Source organism: Chionomys nivalis, chromosome 9 (assembly GCF_950005125.1).
Source record: "Chionomys nivalis chromosome 9, mChiNiv1.1, whole genome shotgun sequence".
In the NCBI taxonomy this organism is placed as follows: Eukaryota; Metazoa; Chordata; class Mammalia; order Rodentia; family Cricetidae; genus Chionomys; species Chionomys nivalis.
Window position 1 is genome coordinate 1,745,349 of NC_080094.1, and position 16,930 is coordinate 1,762,278.

The window sequence follows — 16,930 nt, forward strand, 5'->3', positions numbered from 1 at the left end:
TATCCCAGCAAGGACAGCACTCAGATTGTGTCTGAGGGTCCTGGAGTCCTTCCTGCTTGGGGTCTGGGTAGTTTGGATTTCCCCAGGGTTAGAGCCCCAAAGGTTTGTGGTACTGCCTGAAGTACTAGGTGACTTCAGAATGACTCAGACTGTGTGCCGTTCAGTTTTGTCAACTTGACATGAATGTATACATTCCTAGGACATATTCTCTCTCTCTCTCTCTCTCTCTCTCTCTCTCTCTCTCTCTCTCTCTCTCTCTCTCTCTCTCACTGTATCTCGACTGGGTTTCTCTGAGTGGTCCTGATTGTCTTGGAACTAGCTTTGTAGACCACATTGGCCTTGAACTCAGATCCACCTGCCTCTGCCTCCCTAGTGCTGGGATTGAAGGTGTGTGCCTTTGGGAAGGATTTTCATTTACCTCAGATTGGCCTGTGGGGCATTTTCTTGATTAATGACTGATGTGGAAGCGCCCAGCCCGCTGTGGGTGGTGCTGTCCCTGGGCAGGTTATTTAAGAAAGGTAGCTGGGGGCCTGGAGAGATGGCTCAGAGGTTAAGAGCACTGGCTGCTCTTCCAGAGGACCTGAGTTCAATTCCCAGCATCCACATGGCAGCTCACAACTGTGTCTAACTCCCTTTCCAGGGCATCCAGTACAGACATATGTGCAAGCAGAACACCAATGCACATAAAATAGGAAGGAAGGAAGGCAGGCAGATCTGGGAAGCAAGCCGGGAATTCCTCCACGGTCTCTGCTTCAGCTTCTGACTTAGCTCCTGCAGTGTAAGATGAGAAAGAAATCCTTTCCTCCCCGAGTTGCTTTCCGTTAGTTTTTATCACAGCAACCGGAAGCAAATAGAGAATTTGCTGCTGGAGTGGGCACTGCTGTGGACCTGACCGTGTGTGGGAGGAAGGTGAAGTTTGGAGTTCTGAGCTCTTCTGCGCACACAGTGGAGGTCTGACCTGTGAAGCTTCAGAGGGGAGTTTGATTTGAGAGCCCTTTAAACTGTTGGAATCATTTGTATGATATTTTAAATTAAGAATCTGTGTGGTTCTACCAGGTGGTGGTGGCACTTGCACTTGGGAGGCAGAAGCCGGTGGGTCTCTGAGTTCAAGGCCAGCCTGGTCTACAGAGTGAGTTCCAGGACAGCCAGGACTATACAGAGAAACTCTGTCTCTGGCTGGGGGAGGGAGGGGAAGACTCTGTAGTTCTGGTCACCTGGGACTAAAGAATCAGCTGTGATTAACCAGAAACCAGCCCCGCTGATATGAAATTCTTTACTTTCCTGGAACAATCGATGCTCATTGGCTGGAGCTGCAAAATCAGCCATGATTTGTTAAAAAGAGAGCGTAACTGAGGTGAGATCTTCTGGGAAGTATTCCCCCAGGGTCAGCACACAGCAGCTGTGGCCCACAAGCTCAAGGCTTTTTCTTAAGGCAAACTTGATAACGTGTAAGAGTCCCCACGTGGTTTTGGTGGTCTGAAAGCTGCGGCATTGGAGGGGTCACGGAGAGAAGCTGTGACGCTTTGTCACTGTGAGACGCCTGGAGAGGCCGTTGGTGAAGGTAAAGCTTCAGTTGCAGGGGGGCTGAGATTGAAGGGGTCATGGAGAAAGGCTGGGAAGGAAAGGTTAAGTGTTTTTTTTTAATTATTATTTTATTTAATTAATTAATTTATCATGTATACAACATTCCTTCCATGTGCACTTACATACCAGAAGGGGGCACCAGATCTCATTACAGATGGCAGTGAGCCACCATGTGGTTGCTGGGAATTGAACTCAGGACCTCTGTAAGAGCGGTCAGTGCTCTTAACTGCTGAGCCATCTCGCCAGCCTGGTCTATAGAGCAAGTTCCAGGACAGCCAGGGAAACACAGAGAAACCGGTCTTGAAAAACCAAAAAGGTTAACAGTGATTTTGTGCCTCAAGTTGACAAGGGGTCAATTGTGCTGTTGTTGTCAAGTTGAAGAGGGACTCACCTCCATCAGATTGGTCTGTGTGACATTTTCTTGATGAATGATTGATGGGTGGAGTGGCTGGTGCCGCTTGTAGGCAGGTGGGCCTGGGTTATTTAAGAACGGTAACAGAGCAAGCCAGGAGGGAAGCAAGCCAGTACGCAGCATCCCTCCATGGGCTCTGCTTCAGGTCCTGCTTAGAGTCAGAGTGTTATCACAAAGACAGACAGCAAATGGATACAGCCTGGAATAAGGGTTCCCCGTCAGCCCCTTCCTCATGGGTCCTACAGACTTGGTGACAGACTTTAGCCTGATGACATCCACCTGCTATTGGCGAGAAACCGGGGCAGCAGCTAGCAGGTGGGATCTCTCCCTGAGCAGGTCAGGTCTAGCCTGCCCACACCATGGGCCTCCTTAGCTCTAGCTCTTGGAGCAGACCCTAGCTTGGACAGTTGGCTCCTCCCTTTGTTGTTCATCTTGCTCCAGGGTCCCGGGCTTGTGGGGGGCATTCGTCTCAGCTCTCAGACTCATGGACAGACTGAAAACCATTCTCCCCTTCCTCAGCATCGGAGAGGCCACGCCTGGAATGGGTGCTGGTGGGCTGACCTAGGGCACAGTAAATGAGATCAAACTTGGAGGTGCTGCCCAAGAGTGAATGAGGAGTGGTCGGGTATGTTTTTCTTGGGATGAATCCAAGGCTTCATGTATTCTTTTTGGTTTTTCAAGACTGGTTTCTCTGTGTTTCCCTGGCTGTCCCGGAACTTGCTCTATAGACCAGGCTGGCCTCGAACTTGCAGAGATTCACCTGCCTCTGCCTCCCAAGTGTTGGGATTGAAGATGTGCACCACCACTGCCCAGCTGCACATATGTGTATTGGTATTTTGTCTGCGTGCTTGTCTGTGTACCACATACATGGCTGGTGTCTATGGAGGCCAGAAGAGGGCATTGAATCTCCTGGAACTAGAGCTATAGACGTGTGAGTTGCCGTGTGTATGTTGGGAATCAAAGCTGGGTCCTCTGGAAGAGCGGCTAATGCTCTTAAGTGCTGAGCCATCTCTCCAGCCCCCGTCCATATATCTTTATTATGCTGCTGTTGTTGTTGTGTGTTGTTGTGTATATTTATGTGCATGTGTTTGTGCAGGCATGCATGCCACAGTATACACATACGTTGTTGTGTGTATTTATATGCATGTGTTTGTGCAGGCATGCATGCCACGGTATACACATACGTTGTTGTGTGTATTTATGTGCATGTGTTTGTGTAGGCATGCATGCCACGGTATACACATATGTTGTTGGTGTTGTGTATTGTTGTGTGTATATATGTGCGTGTGTTGTGTAGGCATGCATGCCATGGTATACACAGAGTGGAGTCGGTCTTCTTCTTCCGTCTGTTGGGTTCTGGGGATGAAACTCGGGTTTTCAGGTTGTTGGGTGGGAAGTGCTTTATTCATGGAGCCAACTCCTTAGAGCCTCATTGTCCGTGTGACCTCATTGTCCGTGCGTCTGCAGGGGTTCTGTCTGATCTTTCATTCTTAATCAGCATGCCGCAGGAAGCTCCCCTTCCAGCTTCTGGACTGTTCTAATTGACGTTTCCTACATCATCCACATTTCTCCTTCGAACCAGTTCCTGAGGCCTGAGAGCCACGTGGTGAGGTTTAGTGAGAGCAGTGACCCAACTGCTTTGGTATCATGTTCTCTTAAGTGACCTTTCCTTCACTGTGCTCATATACGTAACTGAAACGAAGAGGAGGAGGTTTATTTTCTCCCGTGGTTCCAACCTGCCCTGGCAGGGGAGTTGTGGAGAAGACATTTCGCCTTCAGACCTGAGAGGTTCCTCAGACGTGTGGCCCCTTCATCACCTGCTGTCCCTCACACGTGACAGGGTGGGCAGGTACCCGGAGGGGCCCAGTGCCTAACGTCATTGTCCCCCTGCAGGTGTTCCACGTGGCCTATGTACTCATCAAGTTCGCCAACTCCCCTCGGCCCGACCTTTGGGTGCTGGAGCGGTCCACAGACTTCGGCCACACCTACCAGCCCTGGCAGTTCTTTGCCTGTGAGTGCCCTGAGCTGCGAGGCCGGAGAGTCTCTGCACGGGGGCAACGGTTGCCTCAAGGCCTCTGATGCCACACCCTGCCCCTGTGACGGTGCCACCTTGGTGTAGACGGGAGCTTGTTTATTGACTTCCTTCTTGGCATTGGACATAGCTGGTGTCACACTGGTGGTACCAGGAATCGTCGGGCTGTGTTTTCGCCCTCTAGATCGACTTCAGCTCGGGCAGCTCCCATGGTAATAGACAGCCGTGGCAGCTGTGGGCCTAGTTCCTGCCAGCTTTACAGCCTGTGGCAGGAAAGAGCTGGAGTCACTGACTGGCCTGGCCACTTGCCACCCTGACCAATCATGTTGGCAGGGTGGGATGCTCTGATGAGGCCTGTTTGGTGGCACGTTCCCCCAAAACTCCCTGGCTGAGAGTGGGAGAGAGGTAGTCAAAGACAGCCTGGGAAGAGGTTAAGGAGTGTTTGTTCTCTGGCATGACCCAGGGAGAGGCCTGGGCAGTGGGGTATAGAAGGCTCTGCTGCCCAGCCTGGCCTGGCTGCCTGGGGCAAGGACTCTCTTCAGTAGTCCCTGCCGGCCAGTAGACCATGGACAGCAGACATGTTTCAGAGAATGTGGGGTACTAGGTTGGGACCCAGGGTGGGTGTATTTCTGGTGGCCTCACCTTCTCATCTGTTTCCCGTAGCCTCCAAGAGGGATTGTTTGGAGAGATTTGGACCTCGGACCCTAGAGCGCATCACACAGGATGACGACGTCATCTGTACCACAGAGTACTCGCGAATAGTGCCTCTGGAGAATGGCGAGGTGAGGGTGCCCAGCCATGCCTGTCTGGGCGTGGTGGGTCCCCGAGACCACACTTGACCTCACCTGCCCCTGCCGTGCCCTCTGCAGATTGTAGTATCCTTGGTGAACGGGCGCCCCGGGGCCATGAACTTCTCTTATTCACCTCTACTTCGAGACTTCACCAAGGCCACCAACATCCGCCTGCGGTTTCTGCGAACCAACACACTCCTGGGTCACCTTATGGGCAAGGCGCTGCGGGACCCCACTGTTACCCGGAGGGTGAGCCTGGGGGTGGGGTTGAGCACTGGAGGAAGGGGTGGCAGATCTGGTTTCTCGTGGAGGCTCTGGAGAGGGGGTTGGTGGGGGTGGCATGCCCGTGGCAAGGCCCTGTCTGGGTGATGTCTGACACTCATGGCCTCCACTGCAGTACTATTACAGCATCAAAGACATCAGCATCGGCGGCCGCTGTGTCTGTCACGGCCACGCGGATGTCTGTGACGCTAAGGACCCCTCGGATCCTTTCAGGTGAGACCTTTGGTTCTCTGTCTAACCTCATCTGCCTCCCTGCCTGTCACAGCTCTGGCTTCCCAATGGCACCTGCACTGGCTGCTACCCTGGGTCTCCATTTTCCCATCAGAAGAGGCAGTACTGTGTGACCCTCTCGAGGTGTCCTGGTCTTGGGTGGCTATTTGCCCTGAATTCCACAGAGGTGTGGGGTTCTAGACCCAGGGCCTTTGGGATGGGCATGATCCCTCGCCGTGCACCTCTGGCCCTAGATGGATGTGTACCGTTTGTCTAGGCATCCCAAACCAGCCCCCCAGTGCACAAAGACTCACCCTGACCTTTACTGGTTTGCCTGGCTCAGTCGAATCCAGCTGTAGAGAGATACCCTGGCACCTCCCCCCGTTATTCCCACTGGGGACGTTCATTCTTTCTCTAGTGTCTGGTTCACCCTCTCGTTCCCAGATCCTTGCTCTCATGACCTCTTGCTTCCCCAGAACTCTGTTTCTTTTTTTCTGGAGCACACGTCTCAGCCACTTAGTGGATGACCGTCAATCATCTTTAGAAGATGTTTGCTTAGCTGGGCCTTTAATCCCAGAACTTGGGAGGCAGAGGTAGACGGAGCTCTGAGTTCAAGGCCAGCCTGGTCTAGAGAGCGAGTTCTAGCACAGCCAGGGTTACACAGAGGAACCCTACTCGAAACTCCCCACCCCCAGAGAGAAGATGGCTGCTTAACCAGCATATAGCTAACTTTGCTTCTTGTATGATAACTGCCTTTCGACCTGTGGGTGAGTTCTTTACCTGGGACAGCACTAGGTTCTCTAGGTTCTAGGGTCCCTTGGGCTGTTACCCTTCTTCATGACCTCTGTGCCTGGATGCGCTGTGGGTCCAGCTGGAAGTGTGGAAGGTGGGGGTGGGGCTGTTTCTTGGACTTCTGCTCTCTGGTTCTGAGATCTAAGAATGCATGTATTTTTGCTGATTGGTTGGTCATGGCCCTCCTGGCCCTTGTCTATGCTCTCACTAGATGAGTATGGAAGAAACATACAGCTCCTGCCTGAGAACAGCTTCCGCTCCCTACTGTTCTTCTCAGCAGCTTCCCCTGTTCCTCCTTGCTCTCGGAGTCTCCCGTTGGCTGTGTTCCTCACTCAGGTCCACCTTGCTCTTGGAGAATCTCCCATTGGCTATATCTGTTTGTTGTTTACCTAGTCCATTAAGAACCTTTATTTTCTCTTTTAAAACATTTTCTACATGTGGATGTTTTGCCCACATGTATGTACGCGCACTACATGTGTGCCTTATATTTGAGGAAGCCAGAAACAGGTGTCAGACCCCTGGAACTGGAGTTACAGGTGGTTGTGAGTCATAGTGTGGATACTAGGAATCAAACCCCAGCCTTGGAAGAGCAGCCAGTGCTCTTAACCACAGAGCCATCTCTCCAGCCCCGGTCTTGGCTCTTGGCTTGGGTTTTTTTAAATTTCATATTTGCATTTTTTCAATTCTGGAAGTTCTAACTAGTCATTTTTCACATCTGCCTATTTTTAGAATCCTTTGTTTGTGGTTGTCTGAAGCAGTCTTTTTGCAGCATTTACCGGATTGCCTCACTGAGTGGAGTCTCGGGCCCAAATCTGCCGTGCGTGGCATCTGCCGCCCCCACTTTGTTGTCCCTTTGTCAGGCTTCCTCAGGGCCTCTGTGGCTGTGGAGGAACCCCCAGCCTTACTCCACATAATACCTACTTCTCTTACTAGCCTCGAGTGCGGATTTCAGAAGTGAGACACCCGCTGTGGGTTTCCCTCTGCTGGGCGAGGTTAGGTAGTTGCTGTTTATCTGTACTGACAGGTACTTCATTCCTCCCCTCTCCACTGGAGCTGAGGCTTTTCCAGAAGCCTTTGGGATGGGAAGGGCAGCAGGGTTGACTCCCAAGGCCACGGGCCCCCTGTTGGGTATCAATGGGAGTAGATCTTGGAGGATGGGGCACACAGAGGCTTCTAGGTTTTGCTCAGGAAGTGCACACGCTGCCCCTTTGAGTGGGCTGGCTGTGACCCTGCCACACGCTGGTAGAATACACGGAGGTGTTGGTTTATACAGAACATATGCTCCAGGCTTGTCTTCATCCCTAACCAGCTGTTCCCCTGCCCACTGGGACAGCAGGCAGGCCTCCAGCCTTTGGAGAGAGGAAGCAGTTCTTGGCCACTTGCCCCTAGAGAGATGCCCTAGATATATGGGGGTGTCTGACTGACACGAGAATTTCACAGGCTGAGTGAGATCTGGGTCTCAGTGGGGAACCAATGTGTCCCTCCCTTAGAACTGAATCAGAGTTTTGGGGGCCAGGCAGGGTTGGTAGGGCCAGGGTTCCACCTTGCTGAGCTCATAGGCCCTGCCCACCTTCAACACACACCCTTCTCTCTTCAGCCTTCCACCTAGGGCTCCACAGAGATCCCTTCTCCTCTTTTGCTGCTCTCCCTTCCCCCATCTCTTTTTCTTTCTTGTTCCCATTCTCTGAGGCTCAGGCCATGTGCACAGCCACTGGGGTAGGAGTAGGGTGTCTGGACCAGCGCTTTCTGCGTGACAGCTGGGGACTGAGGAGAGGCGAGCCCTGTGCCCACACAGCAGGCCAGCAACGCCCAAGCACTTACCACCCACCTCGTCTTCAGCCCTCTGTCTCTCGGGTGGGTCCTAACTCCTCCATGTCCCTTCGCAGGCTGCAGTGTGCCTGCCAACACAATACATGTGGAGGCTCTTGTGACCGATGCTGTCCAGGCTTCAACCAGCAGCCGTGGAAGCCTGCTACCACCGATAGCGCCAATGAGTGCCAGTGTGAGTATACTGTATATGTGTGCACTGCCAGCACCCAGGGGTCCCAGAGACACGGAGGGCATGCTAACCACTGGCCCCGACCCTACAGCCTGCAACTGCCATGGTCATGCCCACGACTGTTACTACGACCCTGAGGTGGACCGGCGTAATGCCAGCCAGAACCAGGACAATGTGTACCAAGGTGGGGGCGTCTGCCTCGATTGCCAGGTAGGCTAGGCAAGGGCTGGCCGGGTGTAGGTGGGCCTGTGTGATGGGAACATGTGGGTACTTAGCAAGCTCCGTGTCCCCAGCACCACACCACGGGCATCAACTGTGAGCGCTGCTTGCCTGGCTTCTACCGTGCCCCTGACCAGCCACTGGACTCACCCCATGTCTGTCGCCGTGAGTAGAGCTGTGTTCCTGGGCCACGGAGGCTGGAGTTTTATGGTCTGGCTGGGAGAGGAGGTTGGGAAGTCCCAGCGTCCTAGCTGCTGTATCTCCCAGACCTCCCCGCCCCAGGAGGTGAGGTCTTAACTCCCATCGTTTCCATGACTTTATCTCTGACTGTTTCTCAGGCTGTGACTGTGAGTCGGACTTCACCGATGGGACGTGTGAAGATTTAACAGGCCGCTGTTACTGCAGACCCAACTTCACGGGAGAGCACTGTGCTGCCTGTGCCGAGGGCTACACTGATTTTCCACACTGCTACCGTGAGGACCAGCTGGGAGCTCGGGTGGGGGTTAACGGGAAGGCCAGGGCTGAGGCTGAGGAAGGGTGGAGCCCTGGGCTAGTCTGCAGTCCAGAGAGCCTGCCCAGCAGCCCTAGTTGACATGTGCGCAATGTTTACCCCTCAGCTGTGTCCTCGTTCCCCCCCAATGACACCAGAGAACAAGTATCGCCTGCTGGACAGATAGTGAGTAAGTACGCTGAGGTCACCACGACCTACATACCCTGTCGGTCGCCAGAGCCTACGCACCCTGAGGTCACCACGACCTACAGGAAGAAGTGTATGCAAAGGGCGGGTTTTAATCTTCGTCATTTAGTCTATTCAATTTTAAAATTAATTTTTACTTCATGTGTATGTGTGTTTTATGTGTGTGTCTATGCATTGTGTGTGTGTCTGGTGCCCATGGAGGCAGAAAGGAAGGTGTTGGGCTTCCTGATCCTAAGTTATAGCTCTGAGCCACCATGTGGGTGCTGGGACCTGAATTTTAGCCCTCTGCAAGAGCAGCCAGTACTCCTGACTGCTGAACCATCTCTTCAGCCCCGAATTTTTATTTTATTTCTTTCTTTATTTAAAATAATGCACAGCCTCATTGGAAACCCTTGTAGAAGCTGAGTGCTTGGGAGCAGCCCTGTAGTTCCGTGGTGCAGTGCTCGCCTGGCTTTCACACAGCCCTGGGTTCCATCGTCAGCACCTCAGCAAACACGAAAGGCAAATAACCGTCCTCGTGCACCCTGAACTCTGTGTCTGTGTGCACTCTTTCTTATAAACACTGTAGTAAACCATGCACGCTGTTTAGGGATTGTGTCTTCTCCCACGACCATCCCATAAACATGTCCCTTCACAGCCCGTTATACGGACAGATGGAGCATTGAATTAACCAGCTGCCCTGCCCTCCTTCCAAAAAGATGCTACGACAGACATCCAGACAGCAGTGACTTCTCATGGTCTTGTCTCCACAGGGTGCCTTCCTAGAAGTCAGCAGGCTCTCTCTGGCTTACCAAAGTTCCATATTTTGTGGCCTTTTGCCCAGGTGCCAAGTCGGTTTCCTAACACATGACAGCATACTGGTGCGCTGGCTGTGTGCACAGCTGCTGGCTGGACCATTGCCGACCTGCGTAGTTGTAGCCTCGGCCTCTCTCCTAGTGCAGAGACAGGCGTCCCCTTCTCAGTGTGTCTGGGTTTGGTGGTGGTGGTGGTGTGTTTTGAGATAGGGTTTCTCTGTGTAGTTCTGGTTGTCCTGGAACTTGCTCTATAGACCAGGCTGCCTCCAGACTCAGATCCACCTGCCTCTAGCTCCCAAGTGTTGGGTGTAAAGACATGTGCCTGCACACCCGCCTGGGGTGCATCTTTTAGATGATGTTTTTTGTCCCATTGGCAGGATTGTATCCTCCTAGGGCAGGGTGGAAGTGGATGCTGTTTTGCAGTAGGGTGGGTCTTGCTTGTCTGTGTGATATTCCGGGACTTGGAACTGCATTTCCTTGGTTTTTCCTTGTGACTTTTCCTCCATCCACCTTCTGGCCCTGCAAACTTTCTCTCCTGGGATTTCCTTGCAATTCCACTGGCACCTTTGGTGCTCTCTAGGGAAGAGACCGTCACCTGACCTTCTCACTGCCCTTGCTGCTGCCAGGCTGGGCCTCTGCTGTCCTCTCCTTCTCATCTCTTCTTTGCTGTTTAACGTTTCCTTTCTGGACTTTCGTTAGCTGGAGGAGCAAAGTGTGTGACTGTCAGGCTAGCTCTAGTGTTTTTGAGAGTTTGCCGTCTATATTCTTTTTTTTTTTGAAACAGGGTTTCTTTGTGTAGCCCTGGCTGTACTGGAACTCGCTCTGTAGACCAGGCTGGCCTCGAACTCACAGACATCCACCTGCCTCTGCCTCCTGAGTGCTGGGACTAAAGGCGATGTCACCACATCCAGCCAGATGTTTTATTTTTCAGTTCATCTTTGTTTTCCTAAAGAACCGGCTCTGGGGATTTTATTTTTTTTAGATTCTAACCTGCGCTATATAAATGTGTGAGAATGACTTTGCGGAGAAACTGTTTTTCCAGGTGGCAGGGTTCTGTTCTGTCCGTGTCTAAACTTCCTGCTCCCACCTCCCTCCTAGACTGCGACTGCAACGCCGCAGGGACCCAGGGCAATGCCTGCCGGAAGGACCCGCGCTTGGGACGCTGTGTGTGCAAACCCAACTTCCAGGGCACCCACTGTGAGCGCTGTGCACCTGGGTTCTATGGCCCTAGCTGCCAAGGTGTGTGCAGCCCCCTCCTTACCCTCCTTATCCCCTCCTGAGGTGCCCTGCACCAACTTAGCATTGACTGATCAGCTGGTCCTCTCTTTGCAGCCTGCCAGTGTTCCAGTCCTGGGGTAGCCAATGGCCTCTGTGACCCAGAGTCGGGCCAGTGCGTATGCCGCACAGGCTTTGAGGGGGACGGATGTGACCGCTGTGCCGTTGGCTATTTCCACTTCCCTCTCTGTCAGTGTGAGTGATGTTCCTCTGTGTGGGCGGTGGTTGGGGTGCCAGAGTGACAACCTGCTTCTGTCAGGGTGCCCAGTAACGCATCCCACCCTGTAGTGTGTGGCTGCAGCCCTGCGGGGACCCTGCCTGAAGGCTGTGATGAAGCCGGCCGCTGCCAGTGCCGACCTGGGTTTGATGGCCCTCACTGTGACCGCTGCCTCCCAGGCTATCATGGTTACCCTGAGTGTCGTGGTAAGCAGAGAATTAGAGCAAGAAGGGGGTCAGGCCATTCCCACAGGATCAGCGTCTGACCCCCCTACCCTTCCCCTGTGGCCCATAGCTTGCGCCTGTGATCCTCGGGGGTCCCTGGACCAACACTGTGGAGTGGGTGGTTCATGCCGCTGCCGTCCTGGCTACACAGGCACCACTTGCCAGGAGTGCAGCCCAGGTTTCCACGGCTTCCCCAACTGCATCCGTAAGTTTCTTGGGAGAAGGGGAGGTGAGCAGTTCTCAGCCCTACCTTGTACCCACTGACTTCACCCCACAGCCTGCCACTGCTCCACCGACGGTTCCTTACATGCGACTTGTGAGCCTACCACGGGGCAGTGTAGCTGCCGCCCCCGCGTGACCGGACTGCGTTGTGATGTGTGTGTGCCAGGTGCCTATAACTTCCCCTACTGCGAAGGTGAGCTGGGGGTGGTGCAGCAGAGGGCAGCCCCGTTTGCGTGATCTACGCGCTGTTCCTGGGGGTCCCCTTGTGTGTACACAGGCACTGTACATGTGCTGTCGTTAAGGTTGTTCATGTGTTTATCTGTGACGTTTCCGTATGCTATGTATGTGCCCATGCTTTGCAAACATTCGTGCAGCTAGTTATTCATGTGATTGCTCTGTGTGCGTGTTACATGTGTTCGTTTGTGTGTACGTGATTGTTCATGTGGCTGGGAAGCTCTTGACCTTGGTCAGTCACTGAGGAGTGATCAGAACTTGGTTATCTCTCCCTAGCTGGCTCTTGTCATCCTGCTGGTCTGGCCCCTGCCAATCCCGCCCTTCCTGAGGTGAGCAGAGGATTGCCCTTGGTGCAGGATTAGGCTAAGGGTCTAAAGCCCAGAGAGACCCTGGCATTCTGCTGATTGCTTGTTGTCCGTGGCAACCTCAAGGGAGGATTACCCCTTCTCCGGTCCTTTATTCCCATCCTGGTGGCTGCCAAGCCTGGGGCAAGGGCAGGTAAGGGCTTTGTCCCTTGACCTCCTCTGTGTCCCACAATTTTATTCTCTTCAGGCACAGGCTCCTTGTACGTGTCGGGCTCACGTGGAGGGTCCAAGCTGCGATCGTTGTAAACCTGGGTACTGGGGCCTGAGCCCCAGCAACCCTGAAGGCTGCATGCGTGAGTCTGCCCTAGATGGTTAAGGGTTTGAAGGGTAGATCGAGATCTTCCTGTCCCCCAGGGCTCTCACTCCTGCTCTGCCCTCCCCAGGCTGTAGCTGTGACCCACGAGGCACGCTGGGTGGAGTTACCGAGTGCCAGTCGGTGAGTCGGTGTCAGGGTATTGGGGTCTGTGGGTCTAGTCCATCAGGACTCTGCCCCGCCAAGTCTCACTGCCTGTTCCTCCCCAGGGCAACGGGCAGTGTTTCTGTAAGGCTCATGTGTGTGGCCAGACCTGTGCAGCCTGCAAGGATGGCTTCTTCGGCCTGGATCGTGCTGACTACTTCGGCTGCCGTAGTAAGTGCTCACGCGCCAGTCCCCTGACATTGCGTGTGCTGTATCATGCATGGTGGAAGACTGAAGCCCAGGGAGGTACAAGTGGGTCAGGCGGTAGGGGTCCCACTCTGGCAACAGCATTTGTTCAACTGGCTTCCTGGTCGCAGCTCTGTCCTGACCTGTGGCCTTTTGCTCCATGCTGTGCTCTTAGCAGACATCACTAATCCATCCCAGTTCCCTTGCCCCAGCCCCCAAGCAGACTCTAAGGGTTGATGTTAGTTTCTCTATTGAGATTGTGTAGAGACCTGCCTGTGAGTCCTAACCTGGACGGTTGTGAGAGGGACCCCTAAGGCTGTCAAGGGTCTAGGCAGCCTCTGACCCTGCTCTTTCTCAACACAGGCTGCCGGTGTGATGTTGGTGGTGCCCTAGGCCAGGGCTGTGAACCAAGGACAGGTGCCTGCAGGTGCCGCCCTAACACCCAGGGCCCCACCTGCAGCGAGTAAGTATCTTCTGCCAGCTGGGCCTGGGCTGGGGAGGCAGCGTGTACGGTGTCCCAAACATTCAGGACCCCACAGGGTACACAGCTACCCCTTGGAGATCTGGCTGTATAGGGCTAGTGCCTGTTCCACCCAGACATCTGTGCCGTGGCAGGCCAGCGAAGGACCACTACTTGCCGGACCTGCACCACATGCGTCTGGAATTGGAGGAGGCGGCCACTCCTGAAGGCCATGCTGTGCGCTTTGGCTTCAACCCTCTGGAGTTCGAGAACTTCAGCTGGAGAGGCTACGCACACATGACGCCTATCCAGGTGGGTCCTGCTGCCCTTTCCCAGGGCTCGGTACAGAAACAGAACCAGATGGGTCTCCTGACAGGGAGAATCACGGGAGCCAGGTCAGCGATGGCCAGAGAAGTGACCCTGTTGTCTCAAACCCACCGCAGCCCAAGATTGTGGCCAGGCTGAACGTGACCTCCCCTGACCTCTTTCGGCTGGTCTTCCGATACGTCAACCGTGGACCCACGAGTGTGAACGGGCGGGTTTCAGTGCGTGAAGAGGGCAGGCTTTCCAGCTGTGTGAACTGTGAGTGGAGTCCTCGCCCATCCCTTTTCCACCCCATACTCCACTCTCCAGTCAAGCAGGTGGTGTACCCAAACTGTGGCCTTTTCATCCTGGCCCTCCACCCTGTGGGAGGTGTGCATTTCATGGGGGAAGTACAACCAGGGGAGTCAGGGGACGGCCTGAGGGCTGAACCCTGTGGTCTTACCCTCCCCACCTCAGGCACAGAGCAGAGCCAGCCAGTGACCTTCCCACCCAGCACAGAACCTGCCTTTGTCACTGTGCCCCAGAGGGGCTTTGGAGAACCCTTTGTGCTGAACCCTGGCATCTGGACCTTGCTGGTGGAGGCTGAAGGTGTACTCTTGGTGAGGCCGGGGCCACAGCAGGGTCGGGGCAGGGTGAGGGCAGGACCTGGGCCCCAGGCCCTTAGCACTCACCTCTCATCTCTCCCAGGACTATGTGGTCCTACTGCCAAGCACCTACTACGAGGCCGCTCTCCTCCAGCATCGAGTAACCGAGGCCTGTACCTACCGGCCCTCGGCCCTGCACTCCACAGAGAAGTAGGGTCCCACAGGATGGGTTGGGGCTGGACCCAGGGTGGACCTGTGCTGACCTCTGCTGACCTCCATCTCTATCCCCAGCTGTCTCCTCTATGCCCACCTACCCCTGGATGGCTTCCCTTCAGCAGCTGGCACCGAGGCTCTGTGTCGCTATGACAACAGCCTGCCACGACCCTGCCCCACAGAGCAGCTTAGCCCTTCACACCCACCCCTGGCGACCTGTGTTGGCAGTGATGTGGGTATCTGAGGGTCTGTGGAGGGGTGGGTGTCGTGGGCCTTGGTCTGGAGGAGGGGCTGTCTCAGTGGCCGCGTGGGTGCAAGGCAAGGTTTAAGATGATGGAGCTGGCATGCATGGCCCGTGGGACACTTGGTGGGAAGATGACTCCCTTAGCTCTTCTGCTCCCTCTATGGTTCTGTTTGGAGATGCCCCGGGCACCAGGACAGCTATCAGCAGCTGTGGGGAGGATGAGGACTGTGGGCCTCTGGTCACCCTGCCCTCCTCCAGGTGGACATCCAGCTTGAGATGACAGTGCCTCGGCCAGGCCGATATGCTCTGGTGGTGGAATATATCAGTGAAGGTTCACACCAGGAGGTGGGTGTGGCTGTGCACACTCCTCAGAGAGCCCCCCAGCACGGGATGCTCAGTCTCCATCCCTGTCTGTACAGGTAAACTTAGAGCAGGACAAGGTTGATGGGAGGACTCTACCCAGGGCTTCCCACTTACATTGTATCCCTCTCCTCAGCTCCCTGTGTCGGGGTCCAGCCCGGGATACCCAGCATCACCTGGCCACCTTCCACGTGGACTCTGAGGCCAGCATTCGTCTGACGGCTGAGCAGGCGCACTTCTTCCTGGTAAAGCCCCTTGAGCCCTCGCCCCCAGAGCAGCTTCTTACAGCATGCTTTAAATATCTGTATTAGAGAACAGAGCCTCTGGGTCCCGGGAGCCCGTGGTGTGGCGCTGCACGCTGTAGTTTGGCCCTGCTTACAGCTATTTGCTCGTGAAGGGGCTTGTGAAGATCTGGACCTGTTTTTGGCCTCTAGCCTGCGAGAGCCCAGGATAGAGATGGGTGGATGGAGAAAGAGTAGATCAATGGGGTAGGGTACCATGACGGTTAGGGACTAGAAACTGTTACCAGTTCTGCATCCAAGTCTGGGCTATAGATGGAAGTTTCTGTCCTGCCTGGCCCCACAGCCGTTTAGTCCCAAAGAAACACACAAACTGTTTGACCTATTAGCTCGGGCTTATTATTAACTAGCTCTTACAACTTAAATTAACTCTTAATTCTTGTCTATGTTTAGCCATGTGGCTTCGGACCTTTTCTCAGTGAGGCATTCTCATTTTGCTTCCTCTGCGTCTGGATGATGACAGTGTCTCACTGCCTTTCCTCTTCCCAGAATTCTCCTAGTCTGGTTGCCCTGCCTATACTTCCTGCCTGACTACTGACCAGTCAGCATTTTATTAAACCAATACAAGTGACAAATCTTTACAGTTTACAAGAGCCTTATCCCACAGCCCTGGGCTCTAGGCTGAAGGCAGGAGTGATTTAATCTAGGCTCAGTGGACCTCAGGGGTCTAAACTATGTGACCAGCCCTCTCTGCCCACTGTGCCTCCTGTCCTCAACTGTCCAGAGCGCAGCCACAAATCATTCTTCTGCCTACAGCACAGTGTCACTTTGGTTCCTGTGGATGAGTTCAGCACAGAATTTGTGGAGCCCCGAGTCTTCTGTGTGAGCAGCCATGGCACCTTCAACCCTGGCAGGTAGTGGTGTTGGGATTGGTTTGGGCAGACAGCAGGGACCCATCGGCCATCAGTGTGCTCACTCCTGGTACTCTCCAGCGCTGCCTGTCTGCCCTCCCGCTTCCCGAAGCCACCGCAGCCCATCATCCTTAAGGACTGTCAGGTCTTGCCGCTGCCTCCCGACCTCCCTCTGACCCAGTCTCAGGAGCTCACGCCAGGCGCACCCCCAGCTGGACCACAGCCTCGGCCCCCAACTGTCGTGGACCCTAACGCAGAGCCCACCCTGCTGCGCCACCCACAGGTGAGGGCTCAGGCTAGACGGAAGACTCTCCAGGGATAGGCGTGCCGTGGGGCAGGGCTCCGGGTCCCTGTCCTCCACCAGCCTTGGCCGACGCTCCAGACAACAGGAGGACCAGATAGTACCCGCTCCAGTCACTCACTGGAGACTCTTCCTACAGGGCACCGTCATCTTTACCACGCAAGTGCCCACCCTGGGCCGCTATGCCTTCCTGCTGCACAGCTACCAGCCGGTCCACCCCACCTTCCCCGTGGAGGTTCTCATCAATGGCGGTCGCGTCTGGCAGGGTGAGTGGCTGAGTGCGCCACACTGGCAGGGGAGCA

General features: G+C 54.6%; 1 protein-coding gene across 1 annotated transcript in view; it reads left to right on the forward strand.

Annotated features, from left to right (window-relative positions):
* The window catches only part of Lama5 (laminin subunit alpha 5), a 45,504-nt gene that overhangs the window by 10,848 nt on the left and 17,726 nt on the right, over nt 1–16,930 (forward strand). The window contains exons 3-31 of the mRNA XM_057780118.1: nt 3,890–4,007; nt 4,692–4,810; nt 4,898–5,068; nt 5,217–5,314; nt 7,990–8,105; nt 8,194–8,312; nt 8,396–8,486; nt 8,660–8,794; nt 8,939–9,001; nt 10,911–11,051; nt 11,145–11,282; nt 11,376–11,510; nt 11,599–11,733; nt 11,806–11,943; nt 12,261–12,313; nt 12,537–12,642; nt 12,733–12,785; nt 12,872–12,977; nt 13,356–13,455; nt 13,608–13,764; nt 13,896–14,034; nt 14,233–14,375; nt 14,464–14,570; nt 14,652–14,805; nt 15,076–15,236; nt 15,314–15,422; nt 16,233–16,330; nt 16,409–16,610; nt 16,768–16,894. Coding sequence (XP_057636101.1) covers nt 3,890–4,007; nt 4,692–4,810; nt 4,898–5,068; nt 5,217–5,314; nt 7,990–8,105; nt 8,194–8,312; nt 8,396–8,486; nt 8,660–8,794; nt 8,939–9,001; nt 10,911–11,051; nt 11,145–11,282; nt 11,376–11,510; nt 11,599–11,733; nt 11,806–11,943; nt 12,261–12,313; nt 12,537–12,642; nt 12,733–12,785; nt 12,872–12,977; nt 13,356–13,455; nt 13,608–13,764; nt 13,896–14,034; nt 14,233–14,375; nt 14,464–14,570; nt 14,652–14,805; nt 15,076–15,236; nt 15,314–15,422; nt 16,233–16,330; nt 16,409–16,610; nt 16,768–16,894 — 3,532 coding nt within the window. The remainder of the gene's footprint in view (nt 1–3,889; nt 4,008–4,691; nt 4,811–4,897; nt 5,069–5,216; nt 5,315–7,989; nt 8,106–8,193; nt 8,313–8,395; nt 8,487–8,659; nt 8,795–8,938; nt 9,002–10,910; nt 11,052–11,144; nt 11,283–11,375; nt 11,511–11,598; nt 11,734–11,805; nt 11,944–12,260; nt 12,314–12,536; nt 12,643–12,732; nt 12,786–12,871; nt 12,978–13,355; nt 13,456–13,607; nt 13,765–13,895; nt 14,035–14,232; nt 14,376–14,463; nt 14,571–14,651; nt 14,806–15,075; nt 15,237–15,313; nt 15,423–16,232; nt 16,331–16,408; nt 16,611–16,767; nt 16,895–16,930) is intronic.